This window comes from Echeneis naucrates, chromosome 7, assembly GCF_900963305.1.
Source record: "Echeneis naucrates chromosome 7, fEcheNa1.1, whole genome shotgun sequence".
Classification (NCBI taxonomy): domain Eukaryota; kingdom Metazoa; phylum Chordata; class Actinopteri; order Carangiformes; family Echeneidae; genus Echeneis; species Echeneis naucrates.
Window position 1 is genome coordinate 8,738,354 of NC_042517.1, and position 15,355 is coordinate 8,753,708.

Sequence of the window (15,355 nt, forward strand, 5' to 3'; positions counted from 1 at the left end):
AGTAGGCGTTGCATTTCTCTATCATACACACACAGTCTTCAGCACCATGGTGTGTGTTTATATGTGTATGCGTGTGTTTGTGTCTGTGTGTGTTTTGGATACTTTCCCTGAGTCTTGATGTAATGTGAAGAGATTATAGAGTTGTTGCCACAATGGAGGCTCGCATTAACAAAGCCTGGCAGGGGAACAAATCTGGCTCTGACTAAATATACCACCACACCAGAGTGTGTGTGAGTGTGTGTGTGCGCGTGTGCGTGTGTGCATGTGAAGGGGCATCCCTGGCACCAACACACATGCGTGTAGGGTCCATTTTTAAATTCTCTCTTTCCCTGTCTCTATTTTTAGGTCTCTGTTCCCACGTGTGACATTTTGTCCCATTTTTTTGTGAGAGGTGAAGTCTTCCTGGGGAGGGAGCGCAGACACACAAGCTGAACAAGAAGCAAAGAGGACATCACAAACATTACACTGAAGACTGAAGGCTGAGTTTGGGATTTAGAGGTCGAGGTGATCCCAACTCCTCACCAGAAACAACTAAACCCGAATCAAAGCAGTCGGTGGACAAAAAAGACACAGGATTTGATTTTTGCAGTGAATAAATACAGAACTGGGGGGAAAATAACAAGGAAAGTAATATTCAGGATTGATGATAAGTGGCATCTAGGAGAGAAAAAAGCCAAAGTCCTGCTGAGAACCAACTCAAGTTTTTGAGTCCTTTACTCGTGTCAAGATGATGACCATGATGATGATGGTGGCGGCCATGATGGTCACCTGCAGCTCTCTGTTCCTGCTGGGTCTGGCTGCCGCCCATGCTTCCTCTAGTACCATGACCCGCACCTCCTCTTCGTCTTCATCCTCCTCAACCTCTTCCTCATCCTCCTCACCACGTATGAAGCTCTCGTACAAAGGTAAGGACAGAAGCTTTTGGGAACAAAGTTGACGCATTTCAAGGACAAGAGATTATTTCTTGTGTGGCTGTTGAATAATGCAGCTCTTTGTTTCCTCCACTTCCAATAATAGCAATGAATGCGTAGCTACTTTAATCTGAATGCACACATTCTTGGTTTCATATGATCGTCAGCTGTATTCTTTTTCAAAGTAAGCAGTCTTGAACAGTAGCCAGTTGCAATTTGTGGTCGCTGCGATTCACAGTCACAAACACATGCATGCACACACACACAGACACTTTATACATACAAGGCACGGGTTAGTGTTTCATCTCAAGTTTTGTGAGTTTGAAGAACTCAACCCAATGCCCGACACAACCACATAAACCAGGGATGTGTTCCATCACTGAAAGCTCCCAATTACAGTCTGAGCTAACTCACCAAGGACACGAGGCTTAGTGAAGGCAGTCTGGCCAGCTGTGATATGTGCTCTCTTTAATTTCAGCTGAAGGTAACATGCGGCAGAGAGGTAGCACAGATAGCAGAATATTCTAGTTTTGGTTGACACATGAAGGACTAAAAAAAAGATGAACTCTTAAATCTATAAAAAAAAAACCTGTGAATTTAATTATGTGTCAGATCAGCAGGACAAAGGACACAGATGCTGAGTCCTCGGTCATGTCTGGCTGCTGGACCGAATTACGGATAGATGATATAACATCTTAAACATCAATTAACATCTCTAATAAGCAGGACTATGTGCAATGGTCCGATATAAAGTAACCCCTGATATTGTGAGTGCAGGTTGTGGGAATAATGATGTCATGAATTTGACTGACTGACCTTACTTAATAGCTTGCTAATGTTTCATAGAAAATTTTGCATAGTTTTATTTATAATGCTAAATTATGGTCACAAATAGCAGGAGAAATGATTGGTAATGCTTTATTTGACATCATTTACTATTAATTAACATTATTTGCAGCTGCTTTGAATGATCTCTAATACTGCAGTTTTTTTGTTGTTGTTGAGTTATGTTTGAATTAAACTACAACACTTTACCTTTCTTTGCTTATAGCTGTATTGATGTGTAATAATTTGTTTTGTTACACAAAAATAAGTAACTGTTCTTAAAAAAAAGTGGATTGTGTGTAATGGAGTAACAAATGAATCTCCACCATATATAGTATATGGATTTAGAGTTATTGTGTTAATGCTGGTTATGGATGGCTAAGCTCAGTCAGCTGCTGCAGTAGTGGTATGCTACCCACACAAGGTGACAGGACGTTAAAAGACATTATTACAGAGTGTGTTGTGACTATTAAAGCTTGACGGAAAAACTAGAGTGGTTGTAAGTCTCACAGACTGAACTCAAGGACTTAATGCACTTGTGTTTCGCCCTGAAATATATCTTCTTTCTTTGATGACATGTGATCACAAACAACCCCAATTAGCCCAAAAGACTTTTGGGTTCATTGTTTGTTTTTAACACATTTGGTGAAAATGGCAAATTACTATAAAAGAAGACAACTTGCCCTAAAGTCCCTGATGTCATGCAGGCGGCCACTGTGTGTGTCAAGGTTTTAATTGTAGTTATAAATTCAAAGTAGAGCAATGGAAGACCAATAAAGCAATTTTAATGTCTGTGTAATGAAGCTCTGGGTCTTTTCTGTCTTAAGCTCTTGGTTTAAGCCAGACCAGCAGGGGAAGATACACTCCCTTTATTTCTTCAGATTTTAAGGCTGAGAGCACTGTTGTTTTTTCCACTATCCAGGCACTATTCCCCCAAAAAAATCTGCCTGTGTGGAAACAGCAAAGACACTCAGTTTTTCCATTCAAACCACTATAGTGTCATTACTGTCATAGGATTTTGAATGTTAATCAATACTTTGATGAAGGAAACAGTCCAGAAATTGAATTAAAGCACTGAAATTCAATGCTAATCTTCCATTTCAACTTGTTGGCCAAATGACTTGGATCTTATGACTTCGGGTTGTTTTGGTATTGATAACTGAATCACATTGTTTACTCTTGTTTCTTCATTCAGAGCGAAATAATAAACGTTTAATTTCTATACTTATTGACAGCAATGTAATATTTCAGAGTTTGCAAACAAGAGGAAGAGGAGCATGTTCTGCTGCTTTATACCAATGCCAAAATTACTCATGTCTTGATAATGGTTTGAGAACTGACCAAGCCAGACGAGGCTCTTGCAGAGTCATTTTAACATTTCTTGAATATTTCTGTCTACCTTAATCACCTGAAACACACATAAGGATTAACCCAAGGGCACACATGCACACCTGATCCATGGACTTTGAAATCTTCCAAGTGTTGCTTAGACTGGAAGCGTTGTTTTGTTGTGTACACAGGACAAAGACTTGTCGCCCTTGACCATGATGCATATGTGTGCCCTCTCAGAGTTGCAGCAGTTCCACGGGGTGCGACGGTTCGAGCTGGAGCGGTCCTGCTGTTTCAGTGCTTTACTGTTGGATGAAGAAAGAGGCCGCCTCTTCGTCGGGGCCAAGAACTTCCTGCTGTCCCTCTCATTGGACAACATCGCGAAGCAAGAACACAAGGTTGGTCGCAAACAAAATCAGTTGTAGCGCTTTAATAACTATAGCTGTATTTACGCAGAGCACACTGTAATCTTTTAAAACAAAGTCCACTTAAACAAAACTGTGTCATGATTATTTTGAGTTACACAATGATTCCTCTATTAGATCATAGACAGATATATCTATATTTGTGGCTCTGTTATGAAAATACTTCATAGCTTTAGCTTGTGTCCCAGATGAAGGACAGTAAGGGATGGAAGTCAGGAAGTGGTTCTCATTTACAGCCAGTGCCATGTTGTTTATTAAGACTGCTGTTATCGAAAACAGAACTCACAAGCTTCAGAAGTTTGTTTTCAAAGTGATACAAAAAGAAATATTCAAAGCTGCGGATACTTCTTACAAACATGCCCCTTTGAACAGGGCTGAACGATGCCGTTTCACATATGAGACTGCTCAAGTGAAAAGCTTCACATGTAGGTTAGGAAGGGAAGAGAAATGTGGGTTTAATATACAAAGGTATGAAATCAAAGAGGTTGGCATAGACAAAAAGAAAGCATTTATCAAAGTAAATCGTGTTTTATGTCGCAGATGGACATAGACAATGTGCAGAATTTGGATAAACACATTGCAGCACATAATAATATAGATTTATACAGAAATACACAAGATCAAGTGTGCACTTAGATGTATGGAGACACAAAAACCCCACAAAGCTACACAAGGAGAATGGAGCCTATGCCAAACATCTGTCCACATCTGTATGGAGTAAATTACAGGGTGGATATGTGTGCCACAAGGCTTCTGTTGGTTTTAGGTATATGTTTCAGCTTGATTTATGGCTGGCTTGTGGTAGGCGAAGCAGTTTTTCAATGAGGTGGGGTCCAAAGACAGTGAGAACGGAGGACACAGAGGTTAGGTCAGAAGAGAAAGAATGAAAAGAAGGAGACAGGAGAAGATGGGGTGAGGGAGAGAACGAAAGGAAGTGGGTCATACAGATTGAAGGACGGGAGTTGAAAACCTGTCTTTTTACAGACCTTTAAGTGTTAAGAGGTGTTTGTCTTGCTAACAGGCTGATCTGAATGTTACCTGTTGTGTTTCAGATCTACTGGCCTGCGCCCGTCGACTGGAGGGAGGAGTGTAACTGGGCTGGGAAGGATATCACTGTGAGTCACTTTTTCATCACACCCCATCTCCACTTGTTTTACTTTGGTTTCCTAAAACAGGCAAGTTTTATAGATGCTGAAAATGCGAATCCCTTTTTCTGACAAACAAAAGAAAAATGACTTACAGCCATAGATTAATGTAGCTTTAAATATTACTATCAAATTAGTATTAAATATTCATGTCTGTGCCACCTGCCCAGGGTGTACCTGCCCTTGCCCCCTGGCCATCCTAACCAATAAGCATTATAGATAATGGATGGATGGATGGATTGTTATCTGTATAGCCAAGATTAAGCCATTTGCTGTTTTGTTATTATTGTGCAGGTAACTGAATTACATTTCACCGACACGCAAACTGTTGTCCGATACTCGTGCAGTTAAACTCTGAATGTTAAGCAGAGACACAGTATGAGACAGGTAATGTGTGAAAAGCACAGGCAAAGCACAAATACAGAAATCTCTCTTGTAAAATAGAATTATTCTTTATTGTGGCTTTGAACTACAGAAATAAATGAACTGTCAACCCATAGAAGAACTACAGACATACATTTTATCCAGGGTTAAACAGAGCAGCTCTGCATGGAGGAACTAAATTGCCCACTCCTCCTCAGCCCAGCACAATGGTACCTTTTAATCCACCAGAGTCATGGGAGTCATCATAAGACAGAACCACCTCTTTAAACAGATAACATGTAATAAAAGGTGCAACACTCCCACTTTTGGACCTGCCCTGTGGTGACACCACTTCCTCTGCATCTGTGTATTTTAAATCCTGTCTGACTGAGATCTGCTCAGTTTTATGATGCACCCAAGACTTTTGTTTGTTTTTATGCAGCAGTTCACATTCACTTTTATTGTGCTCTTATGCAGTTTGCAAATGTTTTTAATTGAATGTAAACAAGAAATGTATTTAATGAAAGGAAATATTGCTCTTCTGTGGGGCTATCACTAACACACATAATGAAGCTGTGGTTCCAAATAAGCTCAAAGGTAATGAGGCGATCTGATTACTGACCATCTGCATGTGTAATGTAACCTTTATTTAACAAGTGAAATCTAATTTCATGGCCATGAAAGGCACAGACAAAGAGCAAAGACAATCGATCTCACAGGATGACTATTTTGACATGAAGATAATAGGATCGAACGTGCTTGGTGAACGGGGGGGGGCGAGTGTGCAGCGAACAGCCTGGCTGACTAAACATGGCTGCTGATGATAGAAGCACCTTACATCTTGCTAGGATTGAACTCTTGACCCACTCTTATACTCAGATGACAGTGAAAACGTGCCAACACGTGCCGCCCTGCTCCTTTTTTTTTTTTTGGTCTTTTAAATCAGCTGCCAAAAAAGTAAAAAAAGAAAGAGTATCCAAGAATATGTTGGGAAAACAGTGAATGTGATGATTATGTTTCTAAATGTTATGTTCTGAATGTGGATGGAGTCCAGACAGAGCAGCCGTAGCACCGCTGACCAATGAGTCGAGACCACCCAGAATTACATCACACACAATTAACTAACATACATATCTGTGTTTGTGTGTGTGTGTAAATCTATATGTCCTATTAGCATGTGGAGATATTTGTCTATATGAACTGAATTCATGTCCATGTGTTTTCCAGTCTTAATGTAAATTTCTTCATGAATGTTTAAGTGTCCAACGTGTGTGTGTGTGTATGTGTGTGTAAAACAAACCCTTCATCAGTGTGATTACACAGCTGGAGAAGACAGACAACGAGCTCCATTCATACAAAACCCCAGGCTCCAGTTTCACCTGACCAGGAGTCTGTCTGAGCGTGTGTGTGTGTGTGAGCACTTCTGTTTCTGTGTCTGTGTCCTGTTTGTGTGTGGTTGAAAGCAAGAGTAACAATGGAGATGGGGAGCGGTGTAGAGAATTAGTAAAACTGCTCCCATGGAGGAAGGGGAGGTGAAACAGAGAGGAAAGTTCAGGGAAATGTAGAAGTCAAGCGTTGCATTGAAAGGAGTTTTCCCTGGTCACATTTCATTCCTGCCTTTCTGGCCTTTGAAATGTTATCTTTATCCTTTGTTAAACACTCTTCCCTCATATTCTTCTTGACTTTTATTTGGCCCATCTGAACGAACAGTCACCCACACACTGAGAACTGGGCCGACCTCAGAGTATTGACCCTAATTACAGAGAAGTGTGTTTCTCTGTAGGAAGAGTCCAGTATCTGTCTCTCCCCCACTGGATCCCTCGGCTCCCACTCTCCTAACTTTCTCTCAGTCCTCCCCACTTTCAGTGCTTTCTCATTATCTCACATTTCCTGTTCTCTTCTAAAGAACTTATTCATGGTTTATACAGCCCCACTGATCCTTCATCATCTCTGCGTACTTGTTAAACTCTTTCTTTTAATTCAAAATTCTCCGTGCTGAATTAACATCCCAAACTGTGCAGAGATTCAAAGAAAGCAGTGGAGAAATTGCTCAGCATTTCTTTTCAGTATCATATCGACACCACACTGCAGTTTGCTTTATATTTGCGTTACACTAACACTGTAGCTTCTAGTTCTCAGAAGCCGGTAAGGGATCATAATCGCTGTATTAGTGTTTCCTTCTGTGCCCAAAAAAACGGAATTTCCATTTTGCATTTGATGCCAATCACAATTATTATAGCTGTGTTATTATAGCTATCCAAATGAAAATCCTTTAAACAACCCATGGAAACCAGTTTGTCGAAATGCACATATGTGTGCTACAAAGCTAATTCTATTTTCACCCGTTTGTGTGTTTGTGTGTTTTGGGGGGGGGGTTATTTTAAAATTCAAATCAATTAGCTAAATAACAAACTTGTTTTCTGGTACACTTTACACAGATTCGTGGTAGCTCAACAAGACACAAAAAGACTGTGATCGGCTCAACAGTTGCCCACATAAGACAAGTAATAAACACTTCATTACTCACACACATGCCCATCGACCGCAGGGAAGCCACTAAACATGCACATGGATGCACTAACACAAACACAGACACACGCACATAAACAACGTCAGACAGTGGTAGTAAACAGTTGACAGTTCACCCAGACACTCAGTCTGACTCAGCACTTTGGCCGTGCTTTCATCCACAGAAGTAAGAGATTGTGGGTTTATGGTGTCACGTTAGGACACACTTTGTCGCTTTCGGTGAATTTGAAGTTCCATTAACAGTCAAGAGGGGATTATCATTAAAAATGACATTATTATATTATTATTGTATATACTATTCAGTAATTCAAAGTTAATCCCCACAAAGGCACCAGGATTTGACATTTGTCAGAAATTGTTAAAATTAAATTAAATTTCCTTTACATGCCAATAATGTCTATTCACTTGTTCTGACATATGAAAAGGACCAGTGTGCTTACACGAAAGGAACTTGTGTTCCACCTTAAGAAGGCAAAGGTGGATGCAATCAATTCATGTCATCTCCCCAACTCACTCACTGTCGGTTCCTTTTGTTATGATAATGTATTTTATAATTGAGAACATTTGGTCTATCTGAAAACAAGGCTAACACTCTATAGCCACATTCACAGCGCTGTGCCAAAAAAGCCAACATCCAAATGCTAACATCTTCAAAATAGCAAAGCTCAATGTCAAATTTCAGAATAATAATGTGCTCGCCATCTAGTTTCAGTATGTTACCATGCAAATTAGTTTGCACTAACCAATCAAGATTATGCTGCATAACAATTTTTACAATTTCTTGAAAAAGCAAAAATGTCACAACTCTCCAGACTATGTTTTGGAACACGTTAACAAAATATCCCTGTCTGCTTCTTTGTCCGTGTCCACAAACAACTCGTCGAAGGTCAGAATCCAGAAATCAGTTTGTTTCTGAGAACACAAATGTCAACACTGCTACTTTGTTGTTTGATCCAGAAGTGGCTGAAGGCATTCCTGGGCTATTATACTGGGCTCTGTTGTGTATCTAATGGTTGTATACTCCAGGTCATGGCTTTGTGTTCAGCCTAAGGCTTTCAGTCATTAACTTTACTAAAGATTCCTGAATGACTTACTTACAAAACAAAGGTACAATGATGCAATAAAATAGCTGAGATGTTTTTGAGATGAGCTGAAAAAATACAAGTGCAGGGTCAAACTGGGGAAAAAGAAAACTGACTATGGTCATTCAAGCTTTATTAGAATGTTTTAATTGTAACAAATATAATAACTAATGGCCATTTAACATGAATTGGTTGCACATATAGTAAGGAAGCAACCCATAAATAATTATAGTGGAGGAACATGTAACTTTCAGGGATATTGAAACCCAGTAACTTAACATTAAAATGCATACGGGAGAGAGGCAGACATAGATGACAACAGCAGGAGCAGAAGGACAGATGGCTGAAATAATAAATAGGCAGACCGGGTTAATCATCTCTCGAGTGGAAAGGATGAAGAGAGAAAAGGAAAAAAAGACATCCACAGCTGAACAATACAGCTTCACAAGACATGAGGGCAGGACTTAGAGCTTAGGCTGCCGTGAGGTCACAGCCCGGGTTTTACTCACTGTTTCTGCTAATGAGTCCGTGGTAGGTCAAAGGTTGACCAGTGAACCCTTTAACTCCCACCCACACACACACTAAGGAAATGTGATTGCTGGCATAATTCACCTCCCTCTTCAGGGTCTTTTATGTGTCTTTTCTTTTACCTTTTCTTGTCTTTCCCTTTTGTCACATCAAAGAGTTGACTTCGTCACATCACTGCTCTGCTGACTCCCTTACCTTCCTTTACCCCCTGATGTACACACACACACACACACACACACACACACAATATGGGCTCCAATCATGGCCATTGGACGGAGGAGGTGATCTGGTGTCAGACACACTGTGAATCCTGAGAAAAAGACTGATTATTTGATTGGTATTTGAAAGTGCCAAGCCAAGGTGTGAGTTAGAGTACTAGTGTCTTCACTCATGGTGTAGATGTGTGTTTCAGCCTAAGGGTGAAGGAAAGGTTGTGGAGTGTGCCCCCTTCTTTCATGGGTAATAAAGGTCTCTTGTCTTTGTCAGTGTTGTAATCAGCCCATTGATTGGTTGTACAGCTTTCATATGTGCACATACAAAAAAAAAAAAAACAAAAAAACAGCAACACATTGACAAAGAAACGTATGAATTTGCACACCAACAACAACTCCAACTCTAACCTTCCTGTTTCAAAGCCACATAGGCACATCTTTGTTCACTGAGGGGTGTGTGTGTGTGTGTGACAGTATGTGTTGGGACTAATGAGCCCCAATGCCGTCTGTGCCGCTGCTTTCACAACCTGGTCTCTCTGTCTGTCACCCTTGGGTGTGGCTGACGGACAGAGCTGAGCGATGAAGAAAGACGTTTGATTAAAGAAGAGAGTAAATGTAAAGTGATAAAACTATAACCAGTTATGTCACTCCATGACATCATCATAAAATATAAAAATAAAAATGTGAAAATGTAGACAATAATATGTGCCTTGTTCCTGTCATCAAGCTGAATCATTCCCATGTTACACAAACTCCAAAACCCAGACGAGGTGCTTTTGGCAGGAATTTGAGCTCAAAGTAAAGAGATGATTTAAAAAATGAAATTAGCATTGGACTCATCAGACTATGAACTATCCATGTGATACAGACCTACTGGCACACACAGATGTATGTTTGTTCACTTTCCAGTCACTGAGTAATGGACAGATTCATTTATAAATCTCTAGTGACCGCCCCAAAAGTGTTTGTAACTCGATCAGCGGACAGATGTTCCTGTGGCCTGTCTGGGGAAAAGTGGACAGGAGGCAAAGCACCATTAGATCTGAGAGCCAGCGTGTGTTTACTGCAAGCACTTATTGAGTAAACTGTGTTTTAGGCAATTAGGCAAGATTTCTCAAAGTTAATCAGTCATAATCAAGGCCTTGTCATTTTTGGGATCTTTGATCATTGGGCCAGCCTTCTTAAAACCTCACATTAGTATGGGGGCTCTGATTAGAAAGGGAGTGTGTACCACACAGTCCAGTAGTGTAGAATAAATCTCCTGAGAGCCAGTACACTGTAACCAGACTCCAAGATGGCACACATGTGCATGTGGGTCAGTAGCACGATGTTAAAAGGCAGCGGATAGAGACGGCTAACAAAACTGAAAATAGTAGGGGAGGGTACATGCCAGGAGGTAAGATCCGTATGGAAACGAGTTTATTCTTGGCTCTCTTTTTATGCTGCTGTCCAGTCTTTTTTGTGGTGAATGATGATGTCGATGAGAAGATTGACACCACTCTCATATGCCATAAAATGTTTCTCAACAGCTGCATCTGGCCAAAAAGTTATTTTCCTTATGCATATTCATGATTTCTAAAGCACAGCTTGCTATCAGCCTTCATGCCAAGCTAACGGCATAATTGACTTTGGTCTTGCATGAACTGCCATATCAGGAATTAGCCTGCATAAATCTAGCTGCACACAGTGTTTTTGTAAGTCAACTGTCACCACTGTACCTAGAAGTCAAGCAGAGGATAAAAAAAATCCATCAAAAATGACACCGTATATGTTTGCATGTGTCTTTCAGTCTGACTGTGTGAACTACGTGAAGATCGTGCACCACTATAACCGCACCCACCTGTACGCCTGTGGAACTGGAGCTTTCCACCCAACCTGCGCTTTCGTGGAGGTGGGGCACAGGATGGAGGTGAGGAATATACCAAATATTACCCTCACACATACACACAGACATGCTTTAAATGCATCAAAAGATCTAATCTAAATGCAGTTATCATCCAAACAGGAAGGTAGAGAGTCAATATCTCAAGCACCATTTGTTTTGCATCATTTGATTTCACAGTGATGATATACTCAGCTGCAGTCCGTTAGCAGCACCCACCTAAAACTAACACAGTCTGGTACAACAGCCCTTTGCAAGTTTTCAACAGAAACTAAACATTGATACTTGGGTGAAGCTAAACACACGGCCTGCAGATGCCTAAAAATGTGAGCGATAGCCTGTTCATAGTAAGTGAGAACATCTGCAGAGAAAAAAATTTCAAAACACAAAGTTTATGTGTATAAAGAGATGAATGTGGACATATCAAAAGCAGCAGTTGTTCAAAGTAGGAGAGATCTGCACAACTAATTGAAGGAAAACAAGAGTCTTGACTGATGCTGTGGCGAAAGTACGGCAAAGAATCCACACAAACTCATTCAAGCACCTTGAATACATTTCTCTCTGTCCCGTTCTCTATCAGGACCACGTATTCAGGATTGACCCATCTAAGGTGGAGGACGGTAAAGGGAAGAGTCCGTACGATCCTCGCCACAATGCTGCCTCTGTGCTCGTCGGTAACTAAACCTCTGGAGATCAATATTCAGTTTTTGCTTCGAATCAATTCATGTAATCATCTCATTCCTGAGTTTCTAGTGGAACATCAGAAGTAGACGCAGTAATTCAATCATTCATGACCAGTCAATGAGTTATTGATAAATTCTGTCTTCCAGGTGATGAGCTATATGCAGGTGTGGCCACAGATTTAATGGGGCGGGATTTTACCATCTTCAGAAGTCTGGGGAAACGCCCGTCCATCCGCACTGAACAGCATGACTCACGCTGGCTCAATGGTATGTGTGTGTGTTTGTATTCATTGGTCAGAACAGGCTTAAACTCTTTTTTCACTTGAGTTCCTCGTTGTCACTGAGTCTGATAATGACCTCTGGAGAGAATATCAACATAACAAGTACTGACATTATTTCTCGTTGTTTGTTTTCACCAGAACCAAAGTTTGTTGGTTCCTTTTGGGTCCCGGAGAGTGAAAACCCAGATGATGACAAGATATTTTTCTTCTTCCGTGAGACGGCAGTTGAGGCCCAGGGGCTTGGGAAGTCCACCTACTCCCGCATTGGACAACTCTGCAGGGTGAGAGATTGTTTCACTCACACCAGAATTCACCAGGAGCACGAAACCTGGCTATTTTACAGATACTCTAAAAAAAATGACATCATCTTCTTTTCTTTTTTTTTTAATTGGTGAAGTGGTGAGATGTTAATGCCCAGTTTATGACTGGTACTAAAGGTTTTACTGTCTTTTTTCACACTGGAACAAATTTGAATTTAATATCCTGTTGAACTCTTGAGTGTTTTGTCTTGATTCAGAATGACTTGGGCGGTCAGCGGAGTCTGGTGAACAAGTGGACGACTTTCCTGAAGACTCGTCTGATTTGTTCAGTACCAGGAGCCGATGGCAGCGACACATACTTTGATGAGCTGCGTAAGTTCCAGCACAGTTAGCAGGAAAGACACTTGTCGGAATCAACCGTTTTAAGGCAAAAATTATGTAAAGCTTAAAATGAAGCTTTAAGTAACCCTGCTGCTGCAAGAGTATTTAGATCCTGAAGGCAGCCAAGTTTTGATCCTACTGTAGCCCCGACAGATGTAGTAATGTGGGCAACTCAAATATCAACTTAAAAAAAAAAAAAAACTGGAAAAGTGGCTAGGTGTTTTAGTGTTGCTCTTAGAAGAAGCAAAACAGAAATTCAAACTTGCGGCTGATTTTCTGACCTTGTTCCGTTCAGTGGGAGCACACAGTGTGGGTGCAAAGGGAGAGGAGGTCGAGGACAGCATAATAAATTAACCAGGATTTTTGACTTTAGTTGCAGATTACTATTCAGCCTGATATTTCAAGACTTGGAAAACGCTTGAGTGATTCATTGTTAATAGATTCTGGGCTGATCCAAAGCCAGGCTTTTTGCTGTGGGTTCAGAGAAAGTTGCAGGCCTGAGTCTGGTGAGCCCTCATATTACAAGAAGCAATGATATATTTTCTTTAGACAGAAGCTAGACGTGAGGCCAAACATTTCAAGCTTGGATTGCCGGGAGTAGAAAAAAGTTTACGACAAAGAAGATTTCACTCACAAGAATTATTCCACAAATGTCTGGTGCCAGTTCACTTACATATTTTACACATAAATATTCTGCCTCTGACAAAAGGAACAGTTTTGTTTTTTTTTTGACTAAAGGCAGAATTATAAATCATGTGCTTCCTTCTGCAACAGCTGATCTTTTGTGCCTGATGATAGTCATTGTCCTGTCACATCTTAGCAACTACTACTTGGTGCGGCAGTCATGTTGAACTTTGATTGGACCTTTGCCTTTTGTTTTACCTTGTGAAAATTTAAGAGCAAGTAATATGTTAAACTGTGCGTGTGTGTGTGTGCACATATCTGCTTCAGTGTAATCTGAAAATGTTAACCTGTTCACTTTTTACCTGTAGCACATAACCTTTGGTCGTGTGGTTTACGCAACAACTTTTTTAACCCCCAAGATGTTTTTGATCTCTGACCAAATCTGTTGGTTGTAATATGATCTATTGTTGTGCTTACCTTAGTGAACTAAGAGGAAAAATTTGTCCAGATTGTAACGCCTCCTTAGGCCACATCTGTCCATCACTTTCTCAAATGTACAATGAGTCTTGACCCAGAGTTTTCTGCCCATACCTGAGGATGCACTTTTAAGACAGCAGAGCTTTGTTCATTATAGTCTTAGATACTTAGAAATGTAGCTGACACCAAACTGACAGATGTAGCAAATTCTTTTAACAGGGCCAAATCTTCTTAAAATCTATTTTACAAACCACAGCAAAACAGGGTTAGGGTTAGTGTATTCAGCTTCTTGTCATGACCCTTAGTTAGCAGTGAAATGCCTCTTTAAAATACTCATTTACCCATAGGGCTTTGTTTGTCTTTCCCTCAACCTTTTGACCTGGACTACCAACACCTGACTTGAGTGTGTGTGTGTGTGTGTGTGTGTGTGTGTGTCCAACCCCAGGCGATGTGTTCCTGTTGCAGACAAGGGACAGAAAGAACCCTCTGGTGTACACTGTCTTCTCAACTTCCAGGTCAGAGTCCAGTGTTTTTTTGTATTTGTGGGGGTCTGAAAACCAAGTGGGCACTGGTCCCCAGGAATGTGGTAAAACAAGGACGTGTGTGTATAGAAGATTGAGAGGTTGAAAGAGATAAGTGTGTGTCCGTCTGTGTTTTGATGTATCTAACCCAGCTCCTCTATCCCCCAGCAGCAGTGTATTTAAAGGCTCAGCTGTATGTCTCTACTCCATGAATGACATCCGGAGGGCCTTCCTGGGGCCTTTTGCACACAAAGAGGGGCCCAACTACCAGTGGGTCCCCTTTCAGGGAAAAGTCCCCTATCCCCGCCCTGGAATGGTATGTCAATCACAGTGAGGACCTGTTAATAAGGTCATGTGCGTAGTTTTTAGCAATTCTTCTAGCAATTGTCCTTTTCCTATTATTATTTTAATTTTATGTGACTCCGTTTCAGAGGGAAACATCATACAAATTTCTTTCCTGCATGTTATAATTACTGGCACTTTTCATGAATAAAATTACTGAATGTAACATCGTGATTGAACTACCCAGCAAAATAAAGAGCTTTGCTGCTCACCACAAACACTCACAACACAGCAGAAGACAATTTCTTCTAGTCTCCAGCAACGGAAGTGAATAGCGCTTTCTCTGCTATCCTTTAGTGAATCTCTTTATATTCGCCACTAAGCGGAGGACACCCGCTGCACACTGTAACAAAATGAACACATTAATCTTATGTAATGGCTTTGTGATATATCCTCGTGGCACTTAGAATGCAGTTACACTTGTAGTGCTTTGTATTAGACCTCATTTCATCCACAGAGTCTCCGCAGTCCTCCCTGTCAATACGTACTTGTTAGGGCTCTTATATTCTGCTAAGCACACAGATGTAGCGTCAGCAGGATTTGTTATGCAGAGCT

The 15,355-nt window shown here is 40.8% G+C and overlaps 1 protein-coding gene across 4 annotated transcripts in view; it reads left to right on the plus strand.

The window, feature by feature from the left end:
- The window catches only part of sema3b (sema domain, immunoglobulin domain (Ig), short basic domain, secreted, (semaphorin) 3B), a 93,881-nt gene that overhangs the window by 71,131 nt on the left and 7,395 nt on the right, over positions 1 to 15,355 (plus strand). For 3 of the 4 annotated variants that reach the window (XM_029505829.1, XM_029505828.1, XM_029505827.1), the window contains exons 2-11: positions 346 to 905; positions 3,306 to 3,463; positions 4,543 to 4,605; positions 11,139 to 11,258; positions 11,812 to 11,905; positions 12,062 to 12,181; positions 12,334 to 12,476; positions 12,713 to 12,827; positions 14,383 to 14,452; positions 14,630 to 14,774. In XM_029505829.1, coding sequence (XP_029361689.1) covers positions 728 to 905; positions 3,306 to 3,463; positions 4,543 to 4,605; positions 11,139 to 11,258; positions 11,812 to 11,905; positions 12,062 to 12,181; positions 12,334 to 12,476; positions 12,713 to 12,827; positions 14,383 to 14,452; positions 14,630 to 14,774 — 1,206 coding nt within the window. In that variant the 5' untranslated portion in view covers positions 346 to 727. The remainder of the gene's footprint in view (positions 1 to 345; positions 906 to 3,305; positions 3,464 to 4,542; positions 4,606 to 11,138; positions 11,259 to 11,811; positions 11,906 to 12,061; positions 12,182 to 12,333; positions 12,477 to 12,712; positions 12,828 to 14,382; positions 14,453 to 14,629; positions 14,775 to 15,355) is intronic. The other variant, XM_029505830.1, reaches the window with a different exon arrangement.